The 26,165-nt window shown below is 41.2% G+C and overlaps 2 protein-coding genes across 6 annotated transcripts in view; both read right to left on the reverse strand.

Annotated features, from left to right (window-relative positions):
- Positions 1 to 5: 5 nt before the first annotated feature.
- dhrs11a (dehydrogenase/reductase 11a) lies at positions 6 to 18,386 on the reverse strand. 3 transcript variants are annotated; one of them, XM_046038977.1, is made up of 8 exons: positions 17,974 to 18,086; positions 5,686 to 5,740; positions 2,398 to 2,607; positions 1,936 to 2,030; positions 1,449 to 1,578; positions 1,184 to 1,276; positions 1,018 to 1,105; positions 6 to 914 (listed from the first exon to the last, which is right to left on the reverse strand). In XM_046038977.1, exons 3-8 carry the CDS (start codon positions 2,515 to 2,517, stop codon positions 823 to 825), a joined length of 618 nt encoding a protein of 205 aa, XP_045894933.1. In that variant the 5' UTR covers positions 2,518 to 2,607; positions 5,686 to 5,740; positions 17,974 to 18,086; the 3' UTR covers positions 6 to 822. The 3 variants fall into 3 exon arrangements, with proteins under 3 accessions (XP_045894933.1, XP_045894931.1, XP_045894932.1); XM_046038975.1 differs by lacking the exon at positions 5,686 to 5,740 and having other exon boundaries at positions 17,974 to 18,386; XM_046038976.1 differs by lacking the exon at positions 5,686 to 5,740 and having other exon boundaries at positions 1,018 to 1,083; positions 17,974 to 18,382.
- A 680-nt stretch (positions 18,387 to 19,066) lies between these two features.
- The window catches only part of ggnbp2 (gametogenetin binding protein 2), a 10,832-nt gene continuing 3,733 nt past the window's right edge, over positions 19,067 to 26,165 (reverse strand). For all 3 annotated transcript variants that reach the window (XM_046038969.1, XM_046038970.1, XM_046038968.1), the window contains exons 5-14: positions 25,152 to 25,250; positions 22,777 to 22,890; positions 22,452 to 22,661; positions 22,135 to 22,309; positions 21,840 to 22,028; positions 21,581 to 21,710; positions 20,750 to 20,875; positions 20,479 to 20,627; positions 20,179 to 20,391; positions 19,067 to 19,849 (exon numbers count right to left, since the gene is read on the reverse strand). In XM_046038969.1, the coding sequence (XP_045894925.1) occupies positions 19,646 to 19,849; positions 20,179 to 20,391; positions 20,479 to 20,627; positions 20,750 to 20,875; positions 21,581 to 21,710; positions 21,840 to 22,028; positions 22,135 to 22,309; positions 22,452 to 22,661; positions 22,777 to 22,890; positions 25,152 to 25,250 (1,609 nt within the window). In that variant the 3' untranslated portion in view covers positions 19,067 to 19,645. The remainder of the gene's footprint in view (positions 19,850 to 20,178; positions 20,392 to 20,478; positions 20,628 to 20,749; positions 20,876 to 21,580; positions 21,711 to 21,839; positions 22,029 to 22,134; positions 22,310 to 22,451; positions 22,662 to 22,776; positions 22,891 to 25,151; positions 25,251 to 26,165) is intronic.

A 26,165-nucleotide genomic window follows, 5' to 3' on the forward strand; every position in this document is an offset into this window, starting at 1 on the left:
TAACGTCTGGGCAATCCTTTTTATTTAAGGAGAAATTTCCATTGAAAGGTACACATTTCTAGGGAATACATGTAGTTAGTTTCATCCCCTACATAAGTTACCAGTGTTTGTTTCCTTCATATAAATCCTCATTAATGAATCCAAAGTGCAGAACAACTGAAATTTCACAGGAACAAAAAGGTGGATTGTAGAAACTCATGTGCTTAATAGACTAGGGTGTCTCTCATTTATACTTTTCCTGGTTCCTTAAATGGGCTTGAAAACTGGATAGACCCAAACAAGGGTAGCTGAATGTTTGTGAAAACATACGGTGAAAAAAGAATGGACAGGACTGATGGTTAGTTACAGTGAGCACAACATAGTATTTTCTATGGTTAGTGAGACCGCATCGATCTATAATCAAAAAGTTAAAATATTAAGAAATTAATCGAAAAAGTTAATTCTTATAAACAGCAATTACTCTTTCAATTTAATTTCAAAAAGATATGTCATAAGACCTACAAAAACAAAAAAACATGTGCAATCAATGGCATACTCTTCCCTCTGAAGTGATGGTCGTACAGATGACCACATAGCACTGCAGCAACTCTCTCCTTTGTTATCTGTTCCTACTGTAGTCAGCTCAACAATACACAAATATCAATTTGCTGCATTCAGTAGTATTTTCGTAGTGGTTTACAAAGTCCACGCCCTTCACTTCCTTGCACAGCCTCCTTAAGGCTCCAGCCCCTTTTTGACCATGGCCCTGCTGATCCAACACAGATGTAGTTGATTTGTTTTATCCCCCCACCCCACCCTTGCCCAGCAGAGGTCGCTAAGGAGTCACCACGGCTGCTGTCTGTCTTCTCCTCCTGAAGCTTCCTGTTTCACTGCTATGACACCTGCTCTACTGGCCTCATCTGCACATCTCCGATCTGATGACACAAATAAGGGAAATCAATACAGATACCAACCACAGTTTAACAATGATGTATTTGATGGAATAAAAGCTAGAGAGCAAGAAATAAAAAGCAATACCTGGACATGAGGAGGGGCACTGAGGACAAATGTGACTGCACTGGCTATGTCTTCTGCTTTCAAACACTGAAAGGGGGAAAAAGAGGTACTATTGATGCAATAGCACATTGGTATCTTCACTTTGTGAAATAAATCTGTTGACTCTCAGTCAAATGCACACTCTTACTTTCATACTCTCATACACTGCAGCTGCTTTCTCTGGATCACTGTTGTGGTGTCGGAAGGCAAACTCAGTCTCCACTATTCCAGGAGATATACACTGCAGAGGAGGCAAATGTGTCAGAATTAAACTGCTTACTGTTTACACACAGATACATACACGGACAAAACTTCCCTGAACTCATTTTAAAGTTACATTATGTAATCCAACATGTGGGGAAAAGCAAATGTCTAGGAAAACCTACACGCTCTTATGGTAACAACTAACTTACTGTGGCTCTGATGTGAGTATTTGCTTCTCGAAGCTCTTGACGTATCCCCTCGGTCAAAGCAGTCACAGCATATTTAGTGGCGCAGTAGAAATGCTCATCAGCACTCGGCACCACTCGGTGCCCACCCATACTGTAACAGGTAGAAGAGACGCATGAGCTGGTAACTAAATTTGGTAGCTCAATCTTGATTCAAGCCCAAATTAAGGTATTACAGTCCAAATTTATTTTTATGGTTTAACATCATACAGTGTCTTGATGGGCTTTACACGCCCAGAACAGTTCCTGAATATAGACAGTTGAATCAGTTAATAGATTATAAATTCACAGGATTATAACATTATTCCAGGTCCAACAGAGGCCAGGTGGGGCTCACAAATGGGTGTACTTTATGCCTGCAGAAATGAAATCTCCTTGAACAAACTGGGTGAGGTATTATCAGATTAATCTATATTTGTTCTTAGATTTGACGGGTGTTTGAATAGCTTACCTGTTAATATTGATTATGTGGCCATCATCCACATTCCTTTCCTTCATTGATTTGTATGCCTCACGGGTGCAGATAGACAAGGCTAAAACATTTACCTGCAGGAGAAGACAACAATTGAAACCATTTGTATACCTGCAAATGTGTGTTTCTATCACTCTATATTATCCACTGTATTCAAATAAGGGCGTCTCTCTGTGTGTAGACCCATGTCTACACTCATTTCTGCTTTACCTCTTATTCTTTGAACAACACAAGCTCTATAAACACAAGACTTCCACTCATTAGGCAACCACTTCAGCTCCTCTTTCTGCTTTTCTGTGTGAGTAGAGCAACCATGAAAATCAATATAACATAAATGGAAAGAGATAATTCTAACCATGCCTATTCTAAATAAATACTAAGTTTCCCTCCAGCTTGTTATAAATATAAGTATTTATATTTGTGTGTCTGTGCTCCACCCACGTCAATCATGTTCCTCCAGCCCTCTGTCTTTCCGCTGAGCAATGGCTCATTGTGGGCCAGTCCAGCATTGTTGATGCATACGTCCACGCCCTTGTGCAGCGTTTTGATTGCTGAAAACATGGACAGGATCTCCTCCTCGTTGGACAGGTCGCACTTGTAAGGGATCAGTGTGCCACTGTAGCCTGCGCTCTGACATTCTGCTGCCAGCTTCTGAAAAGGACAAATCAGACCAAATTTAACATTTGTTAGAAGATAATAACCAACATTATTTTAGACAATGTAATAATAAAAAGTTTCCATAAGCTGATTATCAGGACTGAGACGCTGTTATGTAAGCTAGAAATGATTAACCTGCAGCACCATAATTAAGATAGACTCCCATGAGAAACTCCCTACCCACTCAGACACTAAGAAAGCAGTGAAAACATGAAACCATAAAACCAACACCACATCAGTTGGGGGACAGCACCAGTGTAGCCAAAACCACTCTAGTCCTAGTATGTTCCTTTCCTGATGAATAAAAACCATATTAACTGAAATTTCTCTTTCTACCAAAATCCTAACCATGACCCTGTATAAGAAGAAGCAAGCTGATGGGGTGCCTCTTCCTTTGGGATACAGCTGGGCTGAGCTAGCTGCAGGCTGAGCAGGCTGCACTCCAACCAGGTCAGCTGGCTGTCCACTACTGTGGGGTTTGATACAAACTGACACAGATCCCCCTGCCAGGCACAGCTGCACCAGTCACCTGATGTCTCGCTCTGGGTGCCAGTCAGACAGGAGAGGGTGTGGGTGATAAGGGCGGAGTTGGTGGTAGATAGAGATGATGCACAACACTGTGTGAGCATCTGTGCAGCCAAAAATATTACATGTTTAGAAAGTCAACCATGTAGACGTTATAAAAGAAAGATTTACCCTCTAAACATTTAACACCTAATAAAAGCTACTCTGTCCTGCAATGAATACATTTTGTGTTGGCATATTTGGTCTTATTCAATACATGAACATGAGGTTGCATTCCGCTATTTCCAGTGCTGCTATGATCGACCCTGATAGTGTGTTTTTTCCCCCCAGTGATCTAAACCAGTGGTTCCCAACCTTTTGTGTCTGATGCACCCACATAGTCTTCTCAGATGAACTCTAGTGGCTCTTCACTAACACCACCTGTCATGTTCCAAATATGTTCTTATGAATGGATTATAAACTGGCCATTTAACAGTATCAGTTAAATAAAGGTGGCTATTATAATAATAATCATTTTTCCATCCAGCTGAATTATAAACATTTAAGTTTGGTCAAGTTTGCATACCTGCTACTACCAGTTGGAGTGGCAGAAGCTGAACAATTCAACCATTTATTTATTACTATTAGCATACTACTTTAACCATTTATCTGTTAATTTAGGGCAAGTACTGCAACCTTTATCTAATCATTAGCTAAACCATTCATTAATTTATACAATCTATTTTAATTGTTTATTAATCTATAAAAACTATTTTAACTGTTTATTCATTACTTTTAGCTAACTACTTCAACTGTTAACTATTAACAATAGCTAACCACTTCAATTTCACTGCTTGCTACCTAGTTTTCACACACTTTCAGTAGCAACACGGGGTGTGTTACTACTTATAACTCAGGATGATGGGTGGCTTACTTATTATTGTAAACTTACATAAAAAGATCAGCACCACTCTAATTGGTAATCCCTTTTGGTTGTTTATTCTCCTCATAACAAAAAATTGTGGATATACTTTCTAATCAAATCCAGTCAAATGTTTGATGAGTTAGTTGAGTTAATTAATTAAGCTTTCTACATACTCCACTGCAGAAGTACCTGTTGAGATACAAGTATTCCTGGTTGGGAATCACTGATCTAAACAATTAACACTAAATGTTGATTTTGGCCTCAGTCCCACATAAGGAAACATCAAGGGCTTATATCCAGATTTACCACTACCACTGCTGTCTAACCATGCAAGAAGAAATCCATCAAAGCACTGGCAAAGATACCAACTTCTGCGCAATATATAATGTTAACAGACCAGAATTCAGAGCAGCCATGTTGATGGTGTGACCATCTCAACACTCAAGCTAGATAAATATAAAAAGGTAAGGATTTGTGTGTACCTACGCCTATTTGTAGATGAAAGCAACAAGTTCACTCCAAAAACGCACTGTGAGTAATGTGGGCAGTCACAAACTGAAGTGGATAAAAAAACTTGGCACAACAAAATGGATGATATCTAACTGGGCAACAGTATTTAAGAGGGCTGAACTGGTCCTTTCAGTCCTGGCCAGGCACACAGTTATTAGACTCCCACAAACCCCAATTAAACAAAGCCATAATCAAACTTGTTTCCCCCCCAACAAACATCCTTCTGTACTTGGACGTTCGGTACTGAACCTTACTTTATAGGCAGAGCCAAACATCTGGTAAATATAATAGTAGTAGAATGTACATATTCATAGCTTACAATGTTGATGTTGTTTTTCGTGATGAAACTAATCCCATAGAAGAGGCAGCATAATCTGATGCTTCATAGGTAAATTCCATGACAGCTTACAGGCTGAATGCAACAGCAGAAAGTTGGTAATCATTGTAATTATGTGGATCAGTGTGACTATGTTGTGGGATTTTCTGTTAATGTCTGACACCTGGTGCTTGTACTATGAAGAAGTTCAACATACTCAGGATATCTTTTCCCACTGTCACACGAAGCTGGTTGTCAACTCGCTAAGTCAACCCAGGGTTTCCCAATCCAGCCATGAGTGCATTCACATAAAAAGGCGTAGTCTTTGCAGCACATGACCAATTGCAAACATGGACAAGTCTACTGGCAGCAGAGGGGCATATTTTACAAAAGAAGAGCAAACTATAATGTTAGACAAATACCATATAGTTAAGCACACAATCTAGGCTAAAAGCAACACAGCTGCCAAATGCACTAAGACAGAAAATTCTGTGTGAACGCCAAAGTTAACAGGCGTATAATATGAATGTGTTGCTTTTCTACGTTCTTATAATGTGTATGACAATTTTAGCCTTATTCTTTCAGCTCGGCCGTGTTGGCGTTTTGCCATTAAAAGGCCTTGGGCACTGAATAAGTGGTGGTTTAACTTCTCATCACATCACATTTTAATATTATAAGATTTCACACACTCAAAAATGTTCCAAACATTGTTCTTAATTAACTTTATAAAGCAATGAAACAAAAAATCCATTTATGCCATAAAAAGTGACCAAATAATGGTTGATATACTGAATGCCAGCATTTGCTGAAAACTCACCCACGTTACCTGGCCCAAATAACAAAAGGTGGGGTGGTAGCTACATGACCAGTCTCTGTAATATAAGAAACAAATGCAACCCAGTTATAATAAACAAATATATATAATATAACAAAATATATGCTCATTATATTCAGCCTAAAAACCCCATTTATTTTAACGGCCGCGACAGGCTGTGTGAAACGAACTTAGGAACAATACAATGGAGTCTCTGCATCACCCAGAGCAAACACAAAAGTAGCCTTTAAGACAGTCTGTGGGATGGTGATGTCATTTTTGAAGAGATGTGATTGGTCAGTAGTCAGTGTTTTTATAACGGTGATCTCTTATATCAAACATAACCTGCTATGGAGCAGGTAAGCTGTTCAGTTACTATGGCACCCTTGTAGGACTGACAATCCAGGGTTTAACCTGAAGTTACCTCGCTAACCTTAAATCCTGCTTTGTAGCACAGTCCCAGAGAACTTTCAATCGATCAGCCATAACATTATGACCACCTGCCTAATTTACATTTTATTCATTTAGCTGACACTTTTATCCAAAGCGACCTACAATTGCTACATGTCAGAGGTCGCTCTAGAGTAACTAGGGATTAAATGTCTTGCTCAGGGACACAATGGTGGATGGGTCACAGAGGGGTATTGAACCCGGGTCTATCACACCAAAGGCAGGCATCTTATCCATTGCACCATCACCACCCTAATCCTGCGTAGGTCCGTAGGTACCTGTTGAGGCAAGGATTCCACTACACTTCTGAAGATGTACTGTGGTATCTCGCACCAACACGTAAGCAGCAAATCCTTAAATCTTGTAGGTTGAGAGGTGGGGCCTCCATGAGTACATCCCACAGATGCTTGATTGGATTAAGATCTGGGGAATTTGGAGGTCAACACATCAAACTCATTGTTGTGTTCCTCAAACCATTGAACTGAACCATTTTTTGCTTTGTGGCAGGGCACATTATCCTGAGGCCACTGCCATCAGGGAATACAGTTACCATGAAAGGGTGTACATGGTCTGCAACAGGTGCTTAGGTAGGTGGTACATGTCAAAGTAACATTCTCATGAATGGCAGGACAGAGTTCCCAGCTGAACATTGCCCAAAGCATCACACTGCCTCCGCCGGCTTTCCTTCGTCCCATAGTGCGTCCTGGTGCCATGTGATGGCCAGGAAAGGGACATGCACGCATCCATTCAAGTGATGTAAAAGAAAACGTGATTCATCAGACCGGGCCACCTTCTTCCATTGCTCTGTGGTCCAGGTCTGATGCTCATGTGCCTTTTGTAGGTGCTTTTGGCAGTGGACAGAGGTCAGCACTGACCCCCGGATTTGTCTGCAGCTACACAGCCCCATAAGCAACAAACTGATGTACTGTGTGGCCTGACACCTTTCTATCAGAACCAGCACACAGTAGCTCGTCTATTAGATGGGCCAGCCTTCACTCCCCACATGCATCAATGACCCTGTTGCCGGTTCACAGATCATCTTTCCTTGGACCACTTTTGATAGATACTGACTACTGAAGACTGGGAACACTCCACATGAGCTGCAGTTTTTGAGATGCTCTGACGTTGTCAGCCATCATAATTTGGCCCTTGTCAAAGTCGCTCAAATCCTCACGCTTGCTCATTTTTCCTGCTTCTAAATTCAACTTCAAGGACAAAATGTTCACCTGCTGCCTAATATATCCCACTCACTGACAGGTGCCATGATAGTGAGATAATCAGTGTTATTCATGTTACCTGTCAGGGGTCACAATGTTATGGCTGATCAGTGTATCTGCTAATCGTGGCAGCCAGTACATTCGCTCCTTAAGGAAATGGAGTATACTTGTGAAACCTGCTTTTTATAATCAGGATAAAATTGGATTGAGGGATCATTTTGATTTTTTTCTAACAAAACGCGTGATAGGGTGAATGCAGCCTTTCTCACACTCTGAGGGTGCAGATTTCTCTGCTCTTCCTCTAAGCTGTTTAACTCGGATTATCCAGCTAGAGCATTACCCAAATAAAACCGTCAAAATGCTAAAACACTGACAACGTGTCTCATCTGTAAAAGTACAATCAACTCTTTTGCCCGTGCTGTAGACAGGTGAACCACTACCTTGTGTCCATCATCTTTAGTGGGAAGCTGTGATCACTCGTCTGTTCAGCTGCAGTAACGGCTTTAAAATTAAGTATCTGAACTGCATTTAGACCAAAGATCTTTACTTCACACTCGCCTGAATTCCTGGAGGGACAAGCTCTCTGGCAGGAAGAAGCAGGAAAACTGGAGAGGCTCTTCTTTACTTAGAAAGGAGGTTAATGTAAAGGGGAAGTCAGCCCAGTCTTTTGTTAAAGGGGCAGAATATTGTGTTTCTGAGGTTTAAGTGGGAGCAGCAGAGCAAACAGGCTGTGATCATGGTCCAACTACAGGAAGTCTCAGGCTGTGAATCTGTGTGTGTGTGTGTGTGTGTGTGTGTGTGTGTGTGTGTGTGTGTGTGTGTGTGTGTGTGTGTGTGTGTGTGTGTTCTGGCACCAGTTCTACTGCCATGGCTAGTACCAGCCCTCATACTGGCCACGCCTACAGCAATGGCACTTCTGTACCACAGATAAGCAACCACACTTGAAAATGCAGCAGCAACATACTTAGCAAACACAATTCTAAAGACAGGGGTGCAAATTTGAGTGAGAAAACCACTTGGTGTACTCATTTTTGTGTTTTTCTTTGGACAATATTTACAAAAATCTAAATGTTTTACATGTGCAAAGCTATTTTCCTATCACCTGTATTATGAGTTATTTTGATATGGTTTTGTTCTTGGGTGGTTACAAAAGATTGCATATGCATACACATAGCTCTACAACTCAAATAAAAATCACTGCTTGATAAGACTAATACTGAAAGAAAAATCTTACAATTCAAAAGACAAATAATGTTACAGCAGGTCGTAAAGCCTTTTCATGTTGCAGTAATGGGTATACATACATCCATGCAGCACTCTACCACATGCCTACATGTACATGCTCACATCCATAACCCCTGTAGGGGGGCGGTTGTATAATGTCATACAATGCAAGGGGCATCATTGTCCCACACCATGTTCATCAATCATTCAGCCACTCAGGTGGAACTGGTGTAAATGGATCAGCAAAACAACTCGCTACAGAAGACAAAAAAAGATAAAAATAAAAAGATGCCAAAGTGCTAAAGGCAGACAAGCTGACAAGTAGTGAGGCCAGATCAATAGCAGAAGGTAGCAGCCATGTGCAGATAGAGCTGAGAAATTTGATTTGTCTCAGGTTGACTCAGGAGGTCTGCCAGACAAAAGAGGGATTGTGTTATAGAGCATTGTGCCTCCTCTTATTCTCTGAAAAGACTGGTAGGTGGTTAAAAATAAAGTAATGCCGTCATAATTCAGTCAGTAACCCCTCCCGTCTTAATCCTTCCTGTCTCGTCTCTTAAGTACCTGTGACACACAAAACTATTTTGCCAGTCATTATGTATTTTCTTCCTCATTATTGAGGCCGTTGTCCAGTGTTCACGAAAAGTGTGCAGAAGGAGAGGGGAAGAGAGGGAGGTTGGTTGGCAACTCGAAAGTGAAACAGAAGGAGAGTCAGAAAACTAAATCTGAAGCAAACTGCATTAAAGCTGATCAAAATGCATTCAGATTTCATTGTTTTACTCTACAAGAATAGCTTCAAGAGAAAATACACCCCATGGATTAATTCACATACGAATACTTCAGTGTGATTATCTTCAAGTGTAGTCACTGAAATTTAAGTCCCACAAAAATTCTTCTTTTACTGATATTTATAACTAGAGGGTCTCTGATGAAAGCACCCAGTGAGACACTTTATTCTGCTAAGCCCTATAACCTATTATCCAGCTGAACTACTATTGTGCGACATAAAATTTGACTCCTTCAAGTTTTGCCTGAGCACAATCGTACCGAGTTTGGGGTCAAAGGTGACAGCACGCTGCAGCAGGGAAGAAGGGATGGTTGTGTGATTATCTTTTCTTCACACACTGAGACTGCCACCAAATGGTCTAAAGGTTAAACAGAGTTGTTTTACAGTTCTTTCATGATAGTCTCAAGACGGAAGGAGATAAGAAAACTAATGGCACTTAGTTAATGTTAGTACTCACCGACTGCTTTTTTGGGGAGTTCCAATCAAGGAATAACCACGTGGAAATGCAGGGAGGCTACTGACATCATATCACAAATATTAGCCCTGTGTAAGTGTAAATAATTTTCAATCTAAATACGCTGCCTGTTGATGAGTAAACAAAAAACACATCACAAGTGCATGACAACTGCTGTTTGGTATGAGTATCTGGGACTTATGAAAAAGGCTATTATAACCCTGATAGACCAAAGACAGAGCAGGCAGCCTGGTGTTGTATAACAGAGTGGTGCAACCAGTGTGGTGGCATTTTATTTTACCAAACAGTGATAAAAACCAGGCGACGGCGGCAACAGATTTTACAAGAAAGCAAACAGTGCGAGGATGGCATTTCAGTCAGCAGAACCTCAATACTAGATTACAGAGAGCAGCCTTTATTCAGATTCACATGGGCATCATATGATAAAAATGTCTCTCTAGTTCTCTTGTTTGTAGGTGAAACATGCTGAGGGGTGAAGCTTCCTTCTAGTGAACCAGCATGCATTACGTGCCTCCTCCATCTCACGTGATGGGTTATTCCTGCACCTGATGCTGGCCATCGGTGCAACAACTTTGCTCTCACCGCGGCCCCGCGGCACATTATTATGCATGCTATGTTTAGGATTACCTGCGCCCAGAGCAGACAACAAAAACAGACACAGGACAGTCTCTTAGTGATGGTGTTGATTTGACGCGTCCAAAATGAAAACCTTTCAAACAGGGCCAGCCTGAGCTGGTTCTATACAGAATGTGAGCTTAGAGCAGCCATAAAATGTTTCCAATATCAAACAAACACCCAGCAACAAATCCAATTTGGCCGCTGTTGAAGCGAAAACAATCCAATTTGCATTCTTTCTCGTCAACCCGCCCCATCTTTGGGAATACCGAACTTGGTGCACTCAAGTTGTCTCTGTGTTTGTGTTGTGGATTCATAAAATCCTTTCACCACAAAGTGCTTTCTGCTCTCTCTGCTACAAATATACATTCAATTACAAATGCTGGCAGGGTTCTGCAGTTGCACTTAGTGCTTACATGACGTCTTCTTCACACACACACACACACACACGAGCTTTCTAGCAAGTCTTCAACAGAACAGGACAGGAAGCTCCCCACCTATCATAGCAGGAGGCCCAGGGAATGTCAATGCCAATAAACCTTACACCTTGAAAGATGACAAGCACAGAGAGGACAACACAGTGGTGGGCCAAGGTGAATGGCTCATATGGGTCACTGAGCTGTCTAGACCAATCAGACTATATGAGACCCCAGTGACCTAGCATAAGTAATTACACTGCTGACATAAGAGCTTTTAATTATTAATAGAGCTCTGAGAAGATGTTTGACTGGTTTTCATTAATATGCAGTAATACTGGTTGTATTACAGTATTGCAGTGAGAAATCATGATTGTACTAGCTATGTCTATGCTGAAGTGTTAAGACAGTTTTCTCATGCTGAAATTCATTGCACAGACTCCACAGACTTCTGTCATTTTGGAATAAGTAAAGTTGAGCATTAAAACTCATTTCAAGCTCAAACTGTACTGAGGTTAGTGGAGTATTTACATACGGGCCCATTACAGAGATATATAGAGAGAAATAGACTGAATTCTTATCAGCATCACCTACCCTTATTTCATAAATCTGTCTACATACCCATATGTCACTGATATCCTTCTTGGACTTCCTCAGAAACAGAACCCAGTCAGTTTGGATTGGCGGACACACCTCCTTCACTCTAGTGCTCAACACCGGAGCACCCCTGGGCTGTGTGCTCAGCCCCCTCCTGTTCATGCTGTACACCCACAACTGCATCCCCCAACATGAAGAAAACTCTGTTGTGAAGTTTGCGGATGACACCACCATTATCGTCCGGATTTCAAACAACGACGAGACTTCATATCGGGAGGAAATTCATAATCTTGTAGAATGGTGCTCAGAGAACAACCTACTGCTCAACAACAGCAAAACCAAGGAGCTGATCATTGATTTTAGGAAGGAGGAGATAAAGACACACACTCCTGTCTACATCAGTGGAGCTGAGGTGGAGCAGGTGAACAGTTTCAGGTTCCTGGGAATCACAGAGAATCTGACATGGTCGTCTCACATCTCCACACTGGAGAAGAAACAACTATATTTCTTGAGGAAGCTTAAGAAGGCCAAACTCCTGTGCCAAGTTCTTGTCAGCTTTTACACGGGAGCAATAGAAAGCATCCTGACTGGAAACATCACTAACTGGCATGGGATGTGTGGCCCAGGACCGGAGGGCTCTGCAGCGGGTGATTAAAACTGCTCAGAAGATCATTGGTACCTTTCTCCCGAGCATCAGTGATATCAGTGAGGTGAGGTGTCTGCACAGAACCCAAAGATACTAAAGGACAGTACCCAACCAGCCACAGCCTGTTCACCCTGCTGCCTTCTGGGAAGAGATATAGAAGTTTCTGCTGCCACACCACCAGACTGCAGAGCAGCTTTTCCCCCCAAGCTATTAGACTCTTAAACTCTAATTCATCCTCAGCACTGCCCCAGTGAATATAGTTTATTTCTGTTTACCTTTTTTTTTTTTTTTTTTAATAATTGATTCTGTATTAATGTATATTGCCTGCTATATAGTTACAAAACACAATTTCACTCCACTTGTTATATTGTGAAAAACAAACCTACCTACCTACCTATATCCTCAAAATATTCCTGTCTGCTGCTTTGGAAGAATTCATATATGAGGAATTGCTGTTATTTGTGGTGTTGGTGGGGAAGTGCCTTCTCTTGGGGGCAGATTTCATGGAAACATGATGGATTATTAGTTAGGTATAAGTCTTTGTCAGCTCACAGCTCAAGTGGAAAATGTATAGTCAGTGGAAAAGCTTTCTGCATGGGTAACACAAAAGCTTGTGAGCCGAAGAAGCCATGAGTTAACTCGATAAGCTCAGGAGAAAATTGACACGGGAAATAAAACTGTAGCATAAGAAAGCAGCGGTGTGACTTCTCTCACAACCGATGACAAGTGATACAGCAAAAAGCACAATGTTAAAACATAAAGATTGAACTATTCATAGATAGATATTTAATGTAAATGGGGTTTTGCAATACTAAAGGGGGGTTGGGAAATGGTGAAATAACCATCTACCGTCACACGTCACTAAATAAAAAAAAAAAATAATATGAAGAAATATATAAAAATCTATAAAGAAGAATCAGGACGCAGACTAAAAGAGAGACAGAAACACAAAGTGCGGCTGAGGGTGTGAGACAAAGAGAGTAAAGCTGTCTGACCTGACCCACTTCAAATCCTTTCTGGAGTGAAATCTATTCACTGTGAAATAACAGGACGGGCTGTCCAGACACAACCCACCGGAGGTTGCTGAGACAGCTTCAGATTTGCAGACAGAGAGACACTGGTTGACTTTTATTGTGTCACCTCAGCTTTTGAAGCGTGACTGAGCACTTTTTACCTCCTTCAGAATGGGCACCAAATTAAAGCTGGTCAGCCAAGGCCTTCCTTCTGGCTCACCTGCTAAGGGCTTCCCATTTTAATTTAGAATTTACTCACTCAAACACAAGACGCTTAGGCTGGTAAAACAAAGTGTAGAAACTGCTTTGTGCAGAGCTGCATTTACAGGCAGCCAATCTGACACAAGCCCACTGGAAATAAAAGTGTGTTGTCAGCTTTGGCAAAGTCCTAAAACATGCAAAGACCAAACTCTGAATATAACCAGTGCATTCAAATGTCATTATATTGTCTTTGTACATACTTTTTTGCAGGATCTCTTGCTAACACAGGCTCTCTGTATTCCAACCACAAATCTGTTTAGCACTGATACCCCAGAAAGTGTGATTGCTAAATGTATCTGATATAAAATAGCAGCAGCCACAGCTTTGAATTTCGACAGATTGTGGGTAGCCTCAAAGCTCCCAGAAAATGTCAGCTTCAGTGTATCCGTTTTACATGGACATACTTATAGATATATTTATTATCTAGAAGTGGATGTTCTTTCCGCATTAAGCCTTGGTAAAAACAAATATGACTACTTGCAGCAATGATAGAAAAGCAAATCTGCCCTGTAAAAAGCACATTTTAAATTACTGCCTGTTTAAAACACTGAATCATTCAGAGACCTGCCATATTCAGACAGATATGTACAAGAAGGGACACCAGCTGAAACTGTGGCCCTTTCCTCTGGGTCTGGATAAAAACAACATAATTTATTCAACATGAATGATATTATACAAGCTCAAAGAATTCGCTTTTGTTGTTTTACATACACGCATGATACATTCAGTACGACACAAACTATACTTTCCAGGAGTCATCAGATGCATAGGCAACCGTTGAATTTGATTGATTAGGTGACAGACCCCACCCCATCCTCCCCTCCCCCAGAGCAACAGCACCGACAGTAGTCTCCTCTACACCAGCCCTGACCTACAGATAATGCAAATAATCTCATATTTACATACATATTAGCTACCAGGATATAGGAGATTCAGACAGCAAATACTGTGCTGCTTTTCATTTCAACAAGTTTAATTTGTAAAATCAAGGTTTGCTAATAAATATAGGCGTTACAGTGTTTCCCTGCAAAATGTGGTAAAAGAAAACAAAGTAACAGTAGTCTTAAATCTAATAATTGTGTTTTAAATAGATTATTTGAGTTGTGGTGATCAGCAAACTGGATTTCATACTCCCATAAATGTGTTTTTACTACTGCATCACATTGTACTACATTATCAGGTATAACCCAACATATGTGCAATGTGGGCCAGAGCACTTTAAAGCTCTAAGTAAAAAGCCCTATTCAAATCAGGAACAAGGTGTCCTCATGTTTTTCTGAGTCAGCTGTGAGCCGACACTTAAGATCCCTCTAATATGGCAGCAATCTCACAAACATGCATATCATTTTTATTTGTTGATGGTGAGCTCACCACGGAAATCATATTCTGCAGTGCTTGGTTGTAATGAAAACATGCATACATATGGCTTTTAATAGCACACGTTTAGACTGCACTGTCCATTGCACAGAGGCCACTTTGAAACCTTTTGTAACCTCAAAGAATAAATTGTGTGCACTGTGAAGAGAGTCCCTCTTGCAGCAAAATAAAAGCTTCTTCCAGTGTTCTTAAAGGGTTTCACAAGAGTTAATGAGAAGCTGTCTTGCTGCTAGTTGGATGCGGCCCTGTAGTCTCCATTCCTGCACAGAGCCCATGGTGACCACACGTCTCCCTTCAGCTCACTGCTCCCCCACTGCCTACTCTATAGTCTCAGACAACAAAACAATACCGGAGCCGCAAATCTCCGCTGCGCTTTCTCCATGCCCAACCTATTACATTTGAATGCATTTCTCCCTTTTATCGCTGTTTTATCTGTAAGTGTCTATAAGTGAGAATATTGCTGTTGGTAAATACTGACCATAAAAGTTTTATATAAGTAAAGAAATAAACACCATAAGGGAAGTCAAGAACAATTGCTTAGTGATGGACACTTGCATCCCCCACTAGCAGCATGCCAGGTTTGGCACAACTACAGCAAGAACCCAGTTTACATAGCAGAGAGAGTACAATACTCGCTTTGTCTCTCAACTCACACAGACCACTCTCTAAGGTCTTGTACAAGTGATGAAATCTTTAATAGAATGGGAGAGATGGAAACCCGTAGCTCTCTTCAACCTGAGATTTATCCCTCGTTTGGCCAAATGTTTAGTTAGTTGAATCTAAGCTTTGGTTTCATGTAATCATTAACAAAGACTAGTACAGATCTTGCTGTGATGAAGTCAGCTCTTTAATGCTGACTGATGTTTGCATTATGTAAAAAAGCGGCATAAAGATTTTAAATGTTGTGACCTTGTTTTAGTCTTGCACGAGTCACAGACAGGGACTGAAACAAGCTGCTGCAGTTAACTACTGATAGGAAGAGCCATGTGACCAAAGTATGAATGGAGGGAGGCTACCTACTGTGCAATTTGCACCTACTGTATGCATGTACTGTATGGGCGTGTATGTGTGTATATGTAGTCAAGGTGGCGAAATGCTAACATATAAGAAACAAGACATGAATATTTTTTCCCCTTCTTTTTTTTTTTTTAGAAAGAAAAAAACCCTCAACTTTGAAATGACTTACATGCCTGCTTGTAATTCATGCTTTCACAACACCACCAGCAGCAGAGTTCCTGAAACTGATGTTGCTTCAATACCTTTGCTAAGCTTTGCCACACTTTATTCCAACTGTAAACGGTGAAGCAGCAGACATGGGTGTAACAGCGACAGTAAACCAAACCTCATCCCATCCATGCATGTCTTTTATAAACAGCTTGACAATGGCATTCTGTCGGTCATCAAGTTTGATGTAACACGGTATCACATGGGTGACTCCTTGTTGAGAAATGCAGGTTAAACCAGAAGGCAGGTTTTTGCCACAGAACGACTGAACTTTGGTAAGATGTACCATGTTCATCTCTTCAGCCAACCACTCTCCCAACTTGGAGAAAGAGTTGCAACTCACACTGATTTAATATACTTCATCTTGATTAACTACAGTACAACACCTAAATATTCAAATACGACACTGTTGTCAACAACCACAGGCCTGCTGAGCTACAGCACTCTGCTTTAAGAGAAACACGTTAGCTGTCTATAAGGTGGCTAAATATAGATGTAGTAGGCCGTGTGGAGTGAGGCTTAATTATTGGCTGACAAGATACCAATAGTGCAGTAAGTGCCTTGTGGCTGGTTAGACAAGAGTTAGTGGGGAGGGGCCACTGACACCTGCACTGGAGCAGGCGTGGGGCCAAGATGAGTGTCACAGAAGTTAAACTGCAACTGCTGTGTTTAACAATGTCACTTTGCCTCGCATTTTTTTATTATAGCCATAAATTTCCAGCTTCAACATGCGGACGACAAATTTGCGTGCAGTTCAAACATAATCACCACTGGCACTAATTACTTTCATAGCCGCAATGAGAGCAGGATTTAAATAAGGTCTGGAGTTTTCTTTTATCATAGTGGGTGTGATTGAAGTTCACTGTTAAACAGCTAATTATACACTGATCTGAAAAAAAAAAAAATAAAGTGAAAAATGTTTGTTCTAAACCACCATGAGAAATTAATATTGCTACCAAAGTCTAGTTGGGAAAAATTAAATAAAAAGGAGTTTATCGATAGAAAAGTTCATATACTGACTTGGCTTGTTGTAAATAGATTTTTTTGAAAAGGTCTTCTTTTTTTTGGTAAGCCTATTGGTTGAGAGACAGTAGAGAGCCTGAAACATATGATCAGGAAAGACATTCTTATACACTCTAGACAACACTTTATTTACAGTGTCCCAAAAGACTGGGGACACTCCTCAAAGACCCATAGAAACCTCTTTAGTAACTTCACTCTACCTGTCCTGAACAGTCTATTGTAACACTGGAAGCAGATGAAGCAGGGTGACCCTAGTTACTGTCCTTCACAATGGGCAGGTGTCTCCCCTGCTGAAGTGCCATTTGGCAAAGACATACTGAACCTCTGGCAGCTCTGTAAATGCTGGTCTACTGCAGCTGACCCTGACCTCTGACCTCACTGGAGAAGGTCAACCAATGGAGGGTGAATTTTCCAGCAAGGATTAATAATAGGGAATACAGATTAGAGGTGTGGAGCAGAGTAATGTTGTTTTAGAAGCATCATATTTGCATCAGTTGGAGGGTGGTAACGTTAGTGCATGCCATCAAATACTTCCTCAGAGTGGAGTACCAGGGTACAATCGGATCCCACATAAGAAACAGCTAGTCGGGATTTAGCTAACGTTATAGTTTAACGATACATCTTATGATACAGATATCTGGTTATTTAGCATTTAATATAAAATGTCATTCTTGTAAAACTGGGTTAATGGGGCAAGTTTTCTTTAATTAAATTGGTTACCTAACGTAACATAATACCGGACTTGCTCATTTCAACGAACAAAGCTGCAACGGCTGCGTTAACGTTACCTAACGTTTCATTAATGTAACGTTGGGGCTAAAGGTTTCTAGCTGAAGTTGTAAAGCTAATGTGTTAGCTAGCAGTTAACGTTAGTTAGCTAGTTTGTTGTGGCTGTAATAGGGCTAGCTTCTCCTATGAGTGCACCGACTTAATTCACAGCTGTCAATTATATTAAATTAAAGTGCCCACCTCTATTTTGTCGACATTCCTGGCACAGCCGACAACCCTCATGCCTTGCTGGACGAGTGCCCGGGCTACAGCCGCTCCAATCCCCACCGAGGCTCCGGTCACCAGAGCCACTCTGCCTTTCCACCGCTCCATCTCCCCCGTGCTGTCTACACCGGCACTGTACACGAAACAACAGCTCCTGTACGGTATCCCTGTCTGCTTAGTTCAAGATGTCACAATTCCAGCTCTCAGTTTTTATGTAAGATTAATTCAAAGTGAAGGATGCAGCAGCCCCAGCCTCCTGTCTATCTGTGCAGCATCCAGGACAGCGGCGGGCAGTGTGCCTAAGCCCGGATACATGCGCTCCTCTGGATGAAATATGAAGAGCTGTGGCGTGTGGAAATGTTTGGTTCACATCGCCTCCCACTTTTTTTTTTGAGCCCTGGGACCCGGAGTGCTCTCGTGCGTGGTTTTCTACCGCCACCTACTGGAAAAACTACGATAACAGAGTTAGTGTTTCGCATGTTAAAGTGTTGTTCACCTTAACCAAACAATTTGGTCTGGAAATAATCAGTAAATTAAGTAGTTTTGACAGCCATCGGTGTATTCAAAGATACACCCATGACTTTTATACATATAGATTTCACTGTCAGAGACTTTGTTTTTTAACATTTCCACTGAGAACACTGACATTTGCGTAACTCCAGGCATTGTGAAGAGTGGATTTGAGGATTTGTTCCATCATTCATTTACAGCCACTTTACATAACAGGATTATGTAACAGATATACGTCTAGTAGACAACCTGATAATAAGATACCCTATTGGGAAATAATTTCCCAATTCTATCTTCCTATCTATTCCTAACAAAACTTCAAAGCCCACATGCCTGTTTTCATTTGTAAGGACTGTAAATAGTCCCAGATTATGTTAAATTTCAATGAAGCTTTTTATTGAACAGTGTTGTGAACTCAGGTGATGGCTTACCAACACCTGTTGGGTGAATTGGCCCTGTTTGCTCTATATTATGGTATTTGTCATAGTGTTGGATTTCTCCAGAATCACACACCCCACCTTTAAGTCTAATTTGGTCAAGAAAAAAACAACAACAAATGTATAATGCATATTAATAAATATTCTTTATTTAGTAAATTTTGCACATTGCGCTCTTAACATGACACCCAAATCCTCATTACAAATGGATGTTTATTCTCTGTAAAATTTTATATTTAGAATTTCTGTACACATTTAATGGTACAACCTTTCACCACTACACCGAAGTGTCACCAAAGAGGAACAAAATAGAAACTTTTTTTTTTTTTTTTTTAAAGACAACATAAAATAAGACTCCTAACATTTATCCCTAAAGTCACAGCTTGCAAAGCTTGATGACTGATTCCACTGTGCTCTTACCCAACGCCCCTACAGAAGACCGACAACAAATAACTAGGCTTGGTCAAAGAGAACAATTACAGGTGAGAAACCGGCCAAAAAATGAGATGGAAAGGTGTGTTGGTGTACAAGTGCAAAAGAGAGAAAGAGAGAAAGATGACCAACACATTTACTTTAAAGGAGAAACAACTGAACAAGACTCCAAATTTATTTCAGAATGAACTTTTCTAAAGATGTTGCAGTAGTGGACCGCTACTAATGGTCATGAGTGTTTTTCCCAGGGGAAGATGTTATTAATGCAGTTAGTTGACACTGGTGGTGGCAAACCACTTTCCACAGACTGGCTTACTGCGCTCAGTGGTGCGGCAGTAGTTGGTGAATTTGTCTTTCAGGAGCTGTCGGTACTTGTGGCGGTTGTTGTAGAAGGACTGGTTTCTTTCTAAAAAGGCCTGGATTTCATCTTGTGTCAGACAATTCTCTTCATCTGAAGTCACTTCTGAATCATCCTGTATTAAAAACACAGCCGCAGTGCAGCAGGTTACATAAGATCCATAATCAGACCAGCGTATTAATTCTAACTAAGAAAAAGTGAAGTGTGGTTAAATATAAACAATACAAGTGCTTTATTTTGTTTTAACACTTAAACTATTGACCTTTCATACTGCATAATGGCTCCCCAGCATGGCTTACTGGCAAAGCTAAACAGAAAAGAGCTATCCTTAATGTTATTAGTTATAACTGTGCTTGTCCTATAATATAAAGTCAAATTGTGTCCCATGAGCAAGGATTATTTGAGTATTTTAAATTATATTATAATATAATATTTGCCACTAACCAGAAGTTCCACGAGACTTTTGTTTGCCTCTGCTGGGTTCGCGTGGTGGCTGAGGTTCTTTTGATGTGCGGTCCATGGTAACCGTAGTGCAATGCTGGCAAATGTATCGCCACATAAGGAGGAAATGATTTCTTTGGTTCTGCAGGTGTGCGATGGGGGAGGATTGTGGCCAGTTTTGTTTCCATCTGAAACACAGCCTTCACCTTTTTGTCCCTGCGTAAATGTGCATACTTTTAATTGATACACAGCTTTAGAAACTCTGCATACAACATGTGATTTCTACAGGGTGTGCGCGCTCACCTGATTGTTGCATAAACCCTTGTCCTTCCTTTTCTTCTTTTTACTCTTACATTGAGGGTTTTCCTCAGAGTGTGGCCAGCAGTCCACACAACTGTCCATTCCATCCTCCTCTTTGTCTTCAGCACACTGATGGGCATTCGAGTCATCTCCTGCAAAAGGTAAACCATAACACACTGAGAAAAAAGACTCACAACACAATACTGTATGTTTAAAATACCCTAAATGGTTCCTGTTGTAAGTTCTCAGCATCTTATAGCTGCTCAAACCGGACCTGCTTCGTCATGGTTGCATATTCCCTCAGAGCAGGCAATATCAGAACCTTCTCGAGATCCCACCTCACTGCCCTCGATACTGGACGAGTAGCCGCAGTCACTACCATTGCTGTGGGGAGACAAATCTGAAAAAAATATTATTTTTAAAGCTTAGTATTTGTTCAACCAACAATCTTGTTTTGCTAGTCTAGTAACCTCCACAGATACATGTTTAATGGCTTTGATGTCTGCCGTCACTTTTTATTCCAAAATTTTAACTTTTGTTGAATTGTGTGAAACGTTAAATATTCAAACTGTTCCAGACCTTGCCTTGTGGTCCACATAGAGGATTCAATTAAAATTCACAATCAGTTTGACCTATTGCATGCCGTATTGACCTTTCAGAAAACCAAGCTAATAAATAAAAATGAAGGACACTAGTGAGCAAAGCCGTGCTGATGGAATGATCACCAACACTGATGCATCCGGGACGCAGTATGTTAAAGTGTTTTGGGTTCCACACTGTAAATGGCAAAATTACCAACTAAGATAAGTCCGTTTGCTGACTTTGTAAAAAAACAAACACAAAAAACAGCTGCCTCACTCTACATTAACAACAGATCTGAAGACTCACCTGCTAGCTTGTAACGATGGCAAGATATATAAAAATCGATATGACGTACTGGCATTATTTCAGGCATAGGTTTTTAGGATAATGACAGAACTGGAGCCAAAGTATAAAATTCCAAGTATAGCCCATATTATACTATAATGGGGGCTTCCGGTATATGGGCAGTGTTTGAATTCGTTTGAACTGGACTTTTAAAAAGTTACAGATAAAGCATTTCTACCCTGTTTGGTGTTGTCTGGGCAGCTACAGGAAGTGCTTTCACTGGCGGCGATGCTCTCATCACATCCTGCCTCCTCTTCATCGTGGCTACCACAGCCCTTGCAAGTGCCCTCCACAGACTCAAGAGAACCCTGCAACACACCAGATGGGCCGGTCTTAAAAAAAGGCAAAGATGTGAAGCCGCAGACGAACACAGGCATCTTAAATAACGTACATGGGGAGATTCATGTCCCACACCCTCAGTGATAGTGGAGGATTACCTCATCCAGATTTTTCTCTTTGTCCTCTGCCTCCTGTTCTGATATGTCAAAGCCGCACTTGTTTTTGCGTCGATTTTTTCTTTTTTGCCTCTTTTTCTCCTGCTTCAACTCTTTGGCCCTCTCCTCCTCAGACAGCTCCTCGACAAACTGCTCTAGCCGGCTGATTCCCTGCATCTTCTCCACTGCCATCTAAGAGCATGGTAAATGATACATTATTACAAAAACACGCATTTATCATCTGCTAAATCACTTTAAAATTATAAATCATACACACACAGGCTTAGAAGTTGTTTACCTCAAAACTTTTGCGTAGTGCATCAATTCCCAAATGGAACAATATCTGCCAGGTCTGCTCCTCTGCTCGTAGCTTCTGCCAGATCCTGTGCAGCCGCTCATAGAGGTGAATACCCAGACAGGTCAGGACTTCTTCTTGTGCAACGTCAATGGTCTTGGCATGTCTCTCTCTGCGTCTGGAAAAAAAAACAAACAAAACATCATCATCAACTTAATGTTTACATACAATACATTGAAAGGAACATGGCCTGATAGAAACTGACTTTATCAACGGTGAAAGTGAGCTCTGTAGTAGTCATTGTTTAAACCTTCACTTACTCATAGCCTCCTGCAAACTCAGGCTCTGCTCGGCCAAGAAGGTGAGCGATGAAGTCGGTCTCACAGCACACATGGATGTGGCGTTCATGTGGGCAACAGCATAGCCCCTCATATAAGGCAGCGCAATATCCCTTTTCTTTACTGCAGTCCAACTCCCCCACAAGGATGTTGTATGCCCTCAGCACTTTATTTTTACAGTCAGTGCAAAACCTGTGGACAAGAAAGCAATACAGTTAATCCAGTTCTTTTTAAACCGCTAACACAATGTTTAAGAGAGGTGCAAAACAGCTATTTGGGAATAAAGGCTATGATAGTCACACTTTACCTGTGTTTACGCAAGTACGTCTCCAGTGTCTCTAACAGACAAGCACTATCGATGAGGACCACCTCGTCCCTGCACTCCTGAGACATCAGCTCCCACACGTCCATCCAGCTTCCCCTGAAAGCAAACATACAACTATTTTAGCTATGCCATCACAATGCACAATGATCATGTATTAAACCTGCAGTCACCGATTTTTTTTGGCTACTTGGGGTAGCAGAAAGCTGTGCACACAACACTGACACACCTTTGAAGCTACTATGGCTTTAAGAAAAACAGTTGTCTTTTTACTCTCTCAGCAGATATGGAAAAACATTAGCATTCATTTAGAATCTTGTTTCTGGCCACCTGGCTAAGTCCAAGTATTTTCGCTTATTTTAGCTCAGGTTTTGGACTCCACCAACTCCTGCGGGAAATATCCAGCATCAGCTGCTAAATGATCCACTATGTTCTCTACACTCAAACAATACCAGCATGTCTGACTGAGGCTGCTTGACAAAAAAACTTTCATCTATTTCCAATGTACACACTGGCTTAAAAACTTGTCGCAGCACTGCATGAGAATTTGTAATAAAATGAAGTCTTCAAATATTATAGGAGAATTGTTCAAATGGCAGTATAATTATCCATTTTGGAAGGAAAACATCACTTTAACTAAACCATAATTTAATGAAAAGTCTTTAATATTTATTAAGATCCAACACAAGAAAAGTAACTGTTATCTTCTACCTGTTTTAAAAGTGTCAACAGAGAGCACCATCAGTAATACATGTAGATAATTGTATCTCCATACTGCTGACTTGAGGCTCACTGACTGGTTTGGTGGGTATGAAATAATGTGAATCATATGCTATGGCCTTCACAGTCACCACATCTCAACCCAATTGAACACCTATGGGAGATTTTGGACGACCTCCACCACTATCATCATCAAATGAGGGAATTCTCTTCTGAGCGAATGGTGTTCATTCCTGCCGTAAAGCTCCTGAACTTTAGAGTCAATACCGAAGCGCATTGAAGCTGTTCTGGTAGCACGTGGTGAGCAAACACCTTATTAAGACACATTTTTAACCTTTAATCAGAGCTCAATCCAGTTGAACACCCATTGAAGATTTTGGACCACAGTGGTCATGTGGCTAGGTTATGTCTGCCGTTGAAAGCTGTACACACAAACTGGGGCTTACATTTGTATACTGCTAAAAAAATAAATAAGGGAACACTTACACTGTATAGCATCATGTCTGTCCAGTTTGGAAGCATAAGCAATTGTGAATCCATGTCACTTGTTTTGGTGCAAATAAAAGTGACAACATGTACACTGGAGAGGCAAAAGCAAGACAACCCCCCCAAAGAAAATAGTTTTCCAGATGGTGGCCACAGACAGTTGCTCTGTCCTATCCTTCCTGACTGTTGTCTAGTTTTGTTAGTGTCCTTGTCACTACCGGTGCCATGAGGAGGTACCTGTAGCCCATTCATGTTGCGCAGGTAGTCCAGCTCCTCAAGGATGGCACATCCATACGTGCCCTTGCAAGGTTTGCAGTGTCTCCCAGTATAGTCTTAAGAGCACGGAGGAGATACCAGGAGACAGGCCGTTACAGGAGGAGAGCCGGACAGGGCCGTAGAAGGGCTTCAAACACAGCAGCAGAACTGGTATCTGCTCCTTTGTGCGAGGAGGAACCAGAGGAGCACTGCCAGAACCTTACAAAATTACCTCCAGCAAGCTATTGGTGTGCATGTATTTGACCAAACTGTCAGAAACAGTCTTGATGAGGGTGACATGCCTGGTGTACTCTAGTGGGATCTCAAAGCCCAGCACCATGCAGCTCAACAGACATTCACCAGAGAACACCAGAATTGGCAGGTCCGCCACTGGCGCCCCGTTCTCTTCACAGATGAGAGCAGGTTCAGACTGAGCACATGTGACAGACGTGAAAAAGTCTGAAGACCCCTTGGTGAACGTTATGCTGCCTGCAACATCCTCCAGCATGACCGGTTTGGCAATGAGTCAGTGATGGTCTGGGGAGACATATCCTCGGAGGGTCGCACAGACCTCTACGAGCTAGCTAACTGTACCTTGACTGTTGTTAGGCACTGGATGAAATCCTCAGAGCCATTGTCAGAACTTACGCTGGTGCAGTACACAGCGAGCAAAACGGAGAGCTTCTGGAGGCTGGAGAAAGAGCTTAACTCTGTCTTTTCTGGCTTGTGTCTCCATGGAAGAAGACACAAACTGTCCAAAGGGAAATAAGATGCTACATGTGTCGTCTTCCAGGTAATTCTTAAAACACTCTTAACACTGACATCCTGAATGCTGTTTAGTAGGGAAAAAACAACTGATGGAGCGATGGAAAACACATGAAAATAGTCATATTACTCACCCCAAAGGTTTCGGTTTGTGTGTGTCTAAGGAGTGTAACTGGCAGCGTTTGTTCTTTTTACTTTTTGGAATGGCATCAATCATGTCATTCAACTTTGACCTGTTAAAAACAATAAAAACAGTTACTAAAATATAACAGTGCAAGTTTGCTATTACTGGAAATGAGGAAAAAAAATAACAATCAGGTACTAAGGATAACTAAAGTAAAATATACTTTATACTAAAATACTAACTATGCACATATAAAGTATTTGAAGCCGATTTATTTAAACTCCCTTGTCACAACGTTGTCTCCAAGACAGAGTCTACTAAAGAGGAGAGTGGCAGGTCTCCTACAGAGTACAGGTGCTGGTCATATAATTAGAATATCATCAAAAAGTTCATTTATTTCAGTAATTCCATTCAAAAAGTGAAACTTGTATAATGCATACATTCATTCCTCACAGACTGACATATTTCAAGTGTTCATTCCTTTTAATTTTGATGATTATAACTGACAACTAATGAAAACCCCAAATTCAGTATCTCAGAAAATTTGAATATTGTGAAAAGCTTCAATATTGAAGACACCTGGTGCCACACTCTAATCAGCTAATTAACTCAAAACACCTGCAAAGGCCTTTAAATGGTCTCTCAGTCTAGTTCTGTAGGCTACACAATCATGGGGAAGACTGCTGACTTGACAGCTGTCCAAAAGACGACCATTGACACCTTGCACAAGGAGGGCAAGACACAAAAGGTCATTGCTAAAGAGGCTGGCTGTTCACAGAGCTCTGTGTCCAAGCACATTAATAGAGAGGCGAAGGGAAGGAAAAGATGTGGTAGAAAAAAGTGTACAAGCAATAGGGATAACCGCACCCTGGAGAGGATTGTGAAACAAAAGCCATTCAAAAATGTGGGGGAGATTCACAAAGAGTGGACTGCAGTTGGAGTCAGTGCTTCAAGAACCACCACGCACAGACGTATGCAGGACATGGGTTTCAGCTGTCGCATTCCTTGTGTCAAGCCACTCTTG

The sequence above is a fragment of the Micropterus dolomieu genome, linkage group LG23 (genome assembly GCF_021292245.1).
Source record: "Micropterus dolomieu isolate WLL.071019.BEF.003 ecotype Adirondacks linkage group LG23, ASM2129224v1, whole genome shotgun sequence".
Lineage (NCBI taxonomy): Eukaryota > Metazoa > Chordata > Actinopteri > Centrarchiformes > Centrarchidae > Micropterus > Micropterus dolomieu.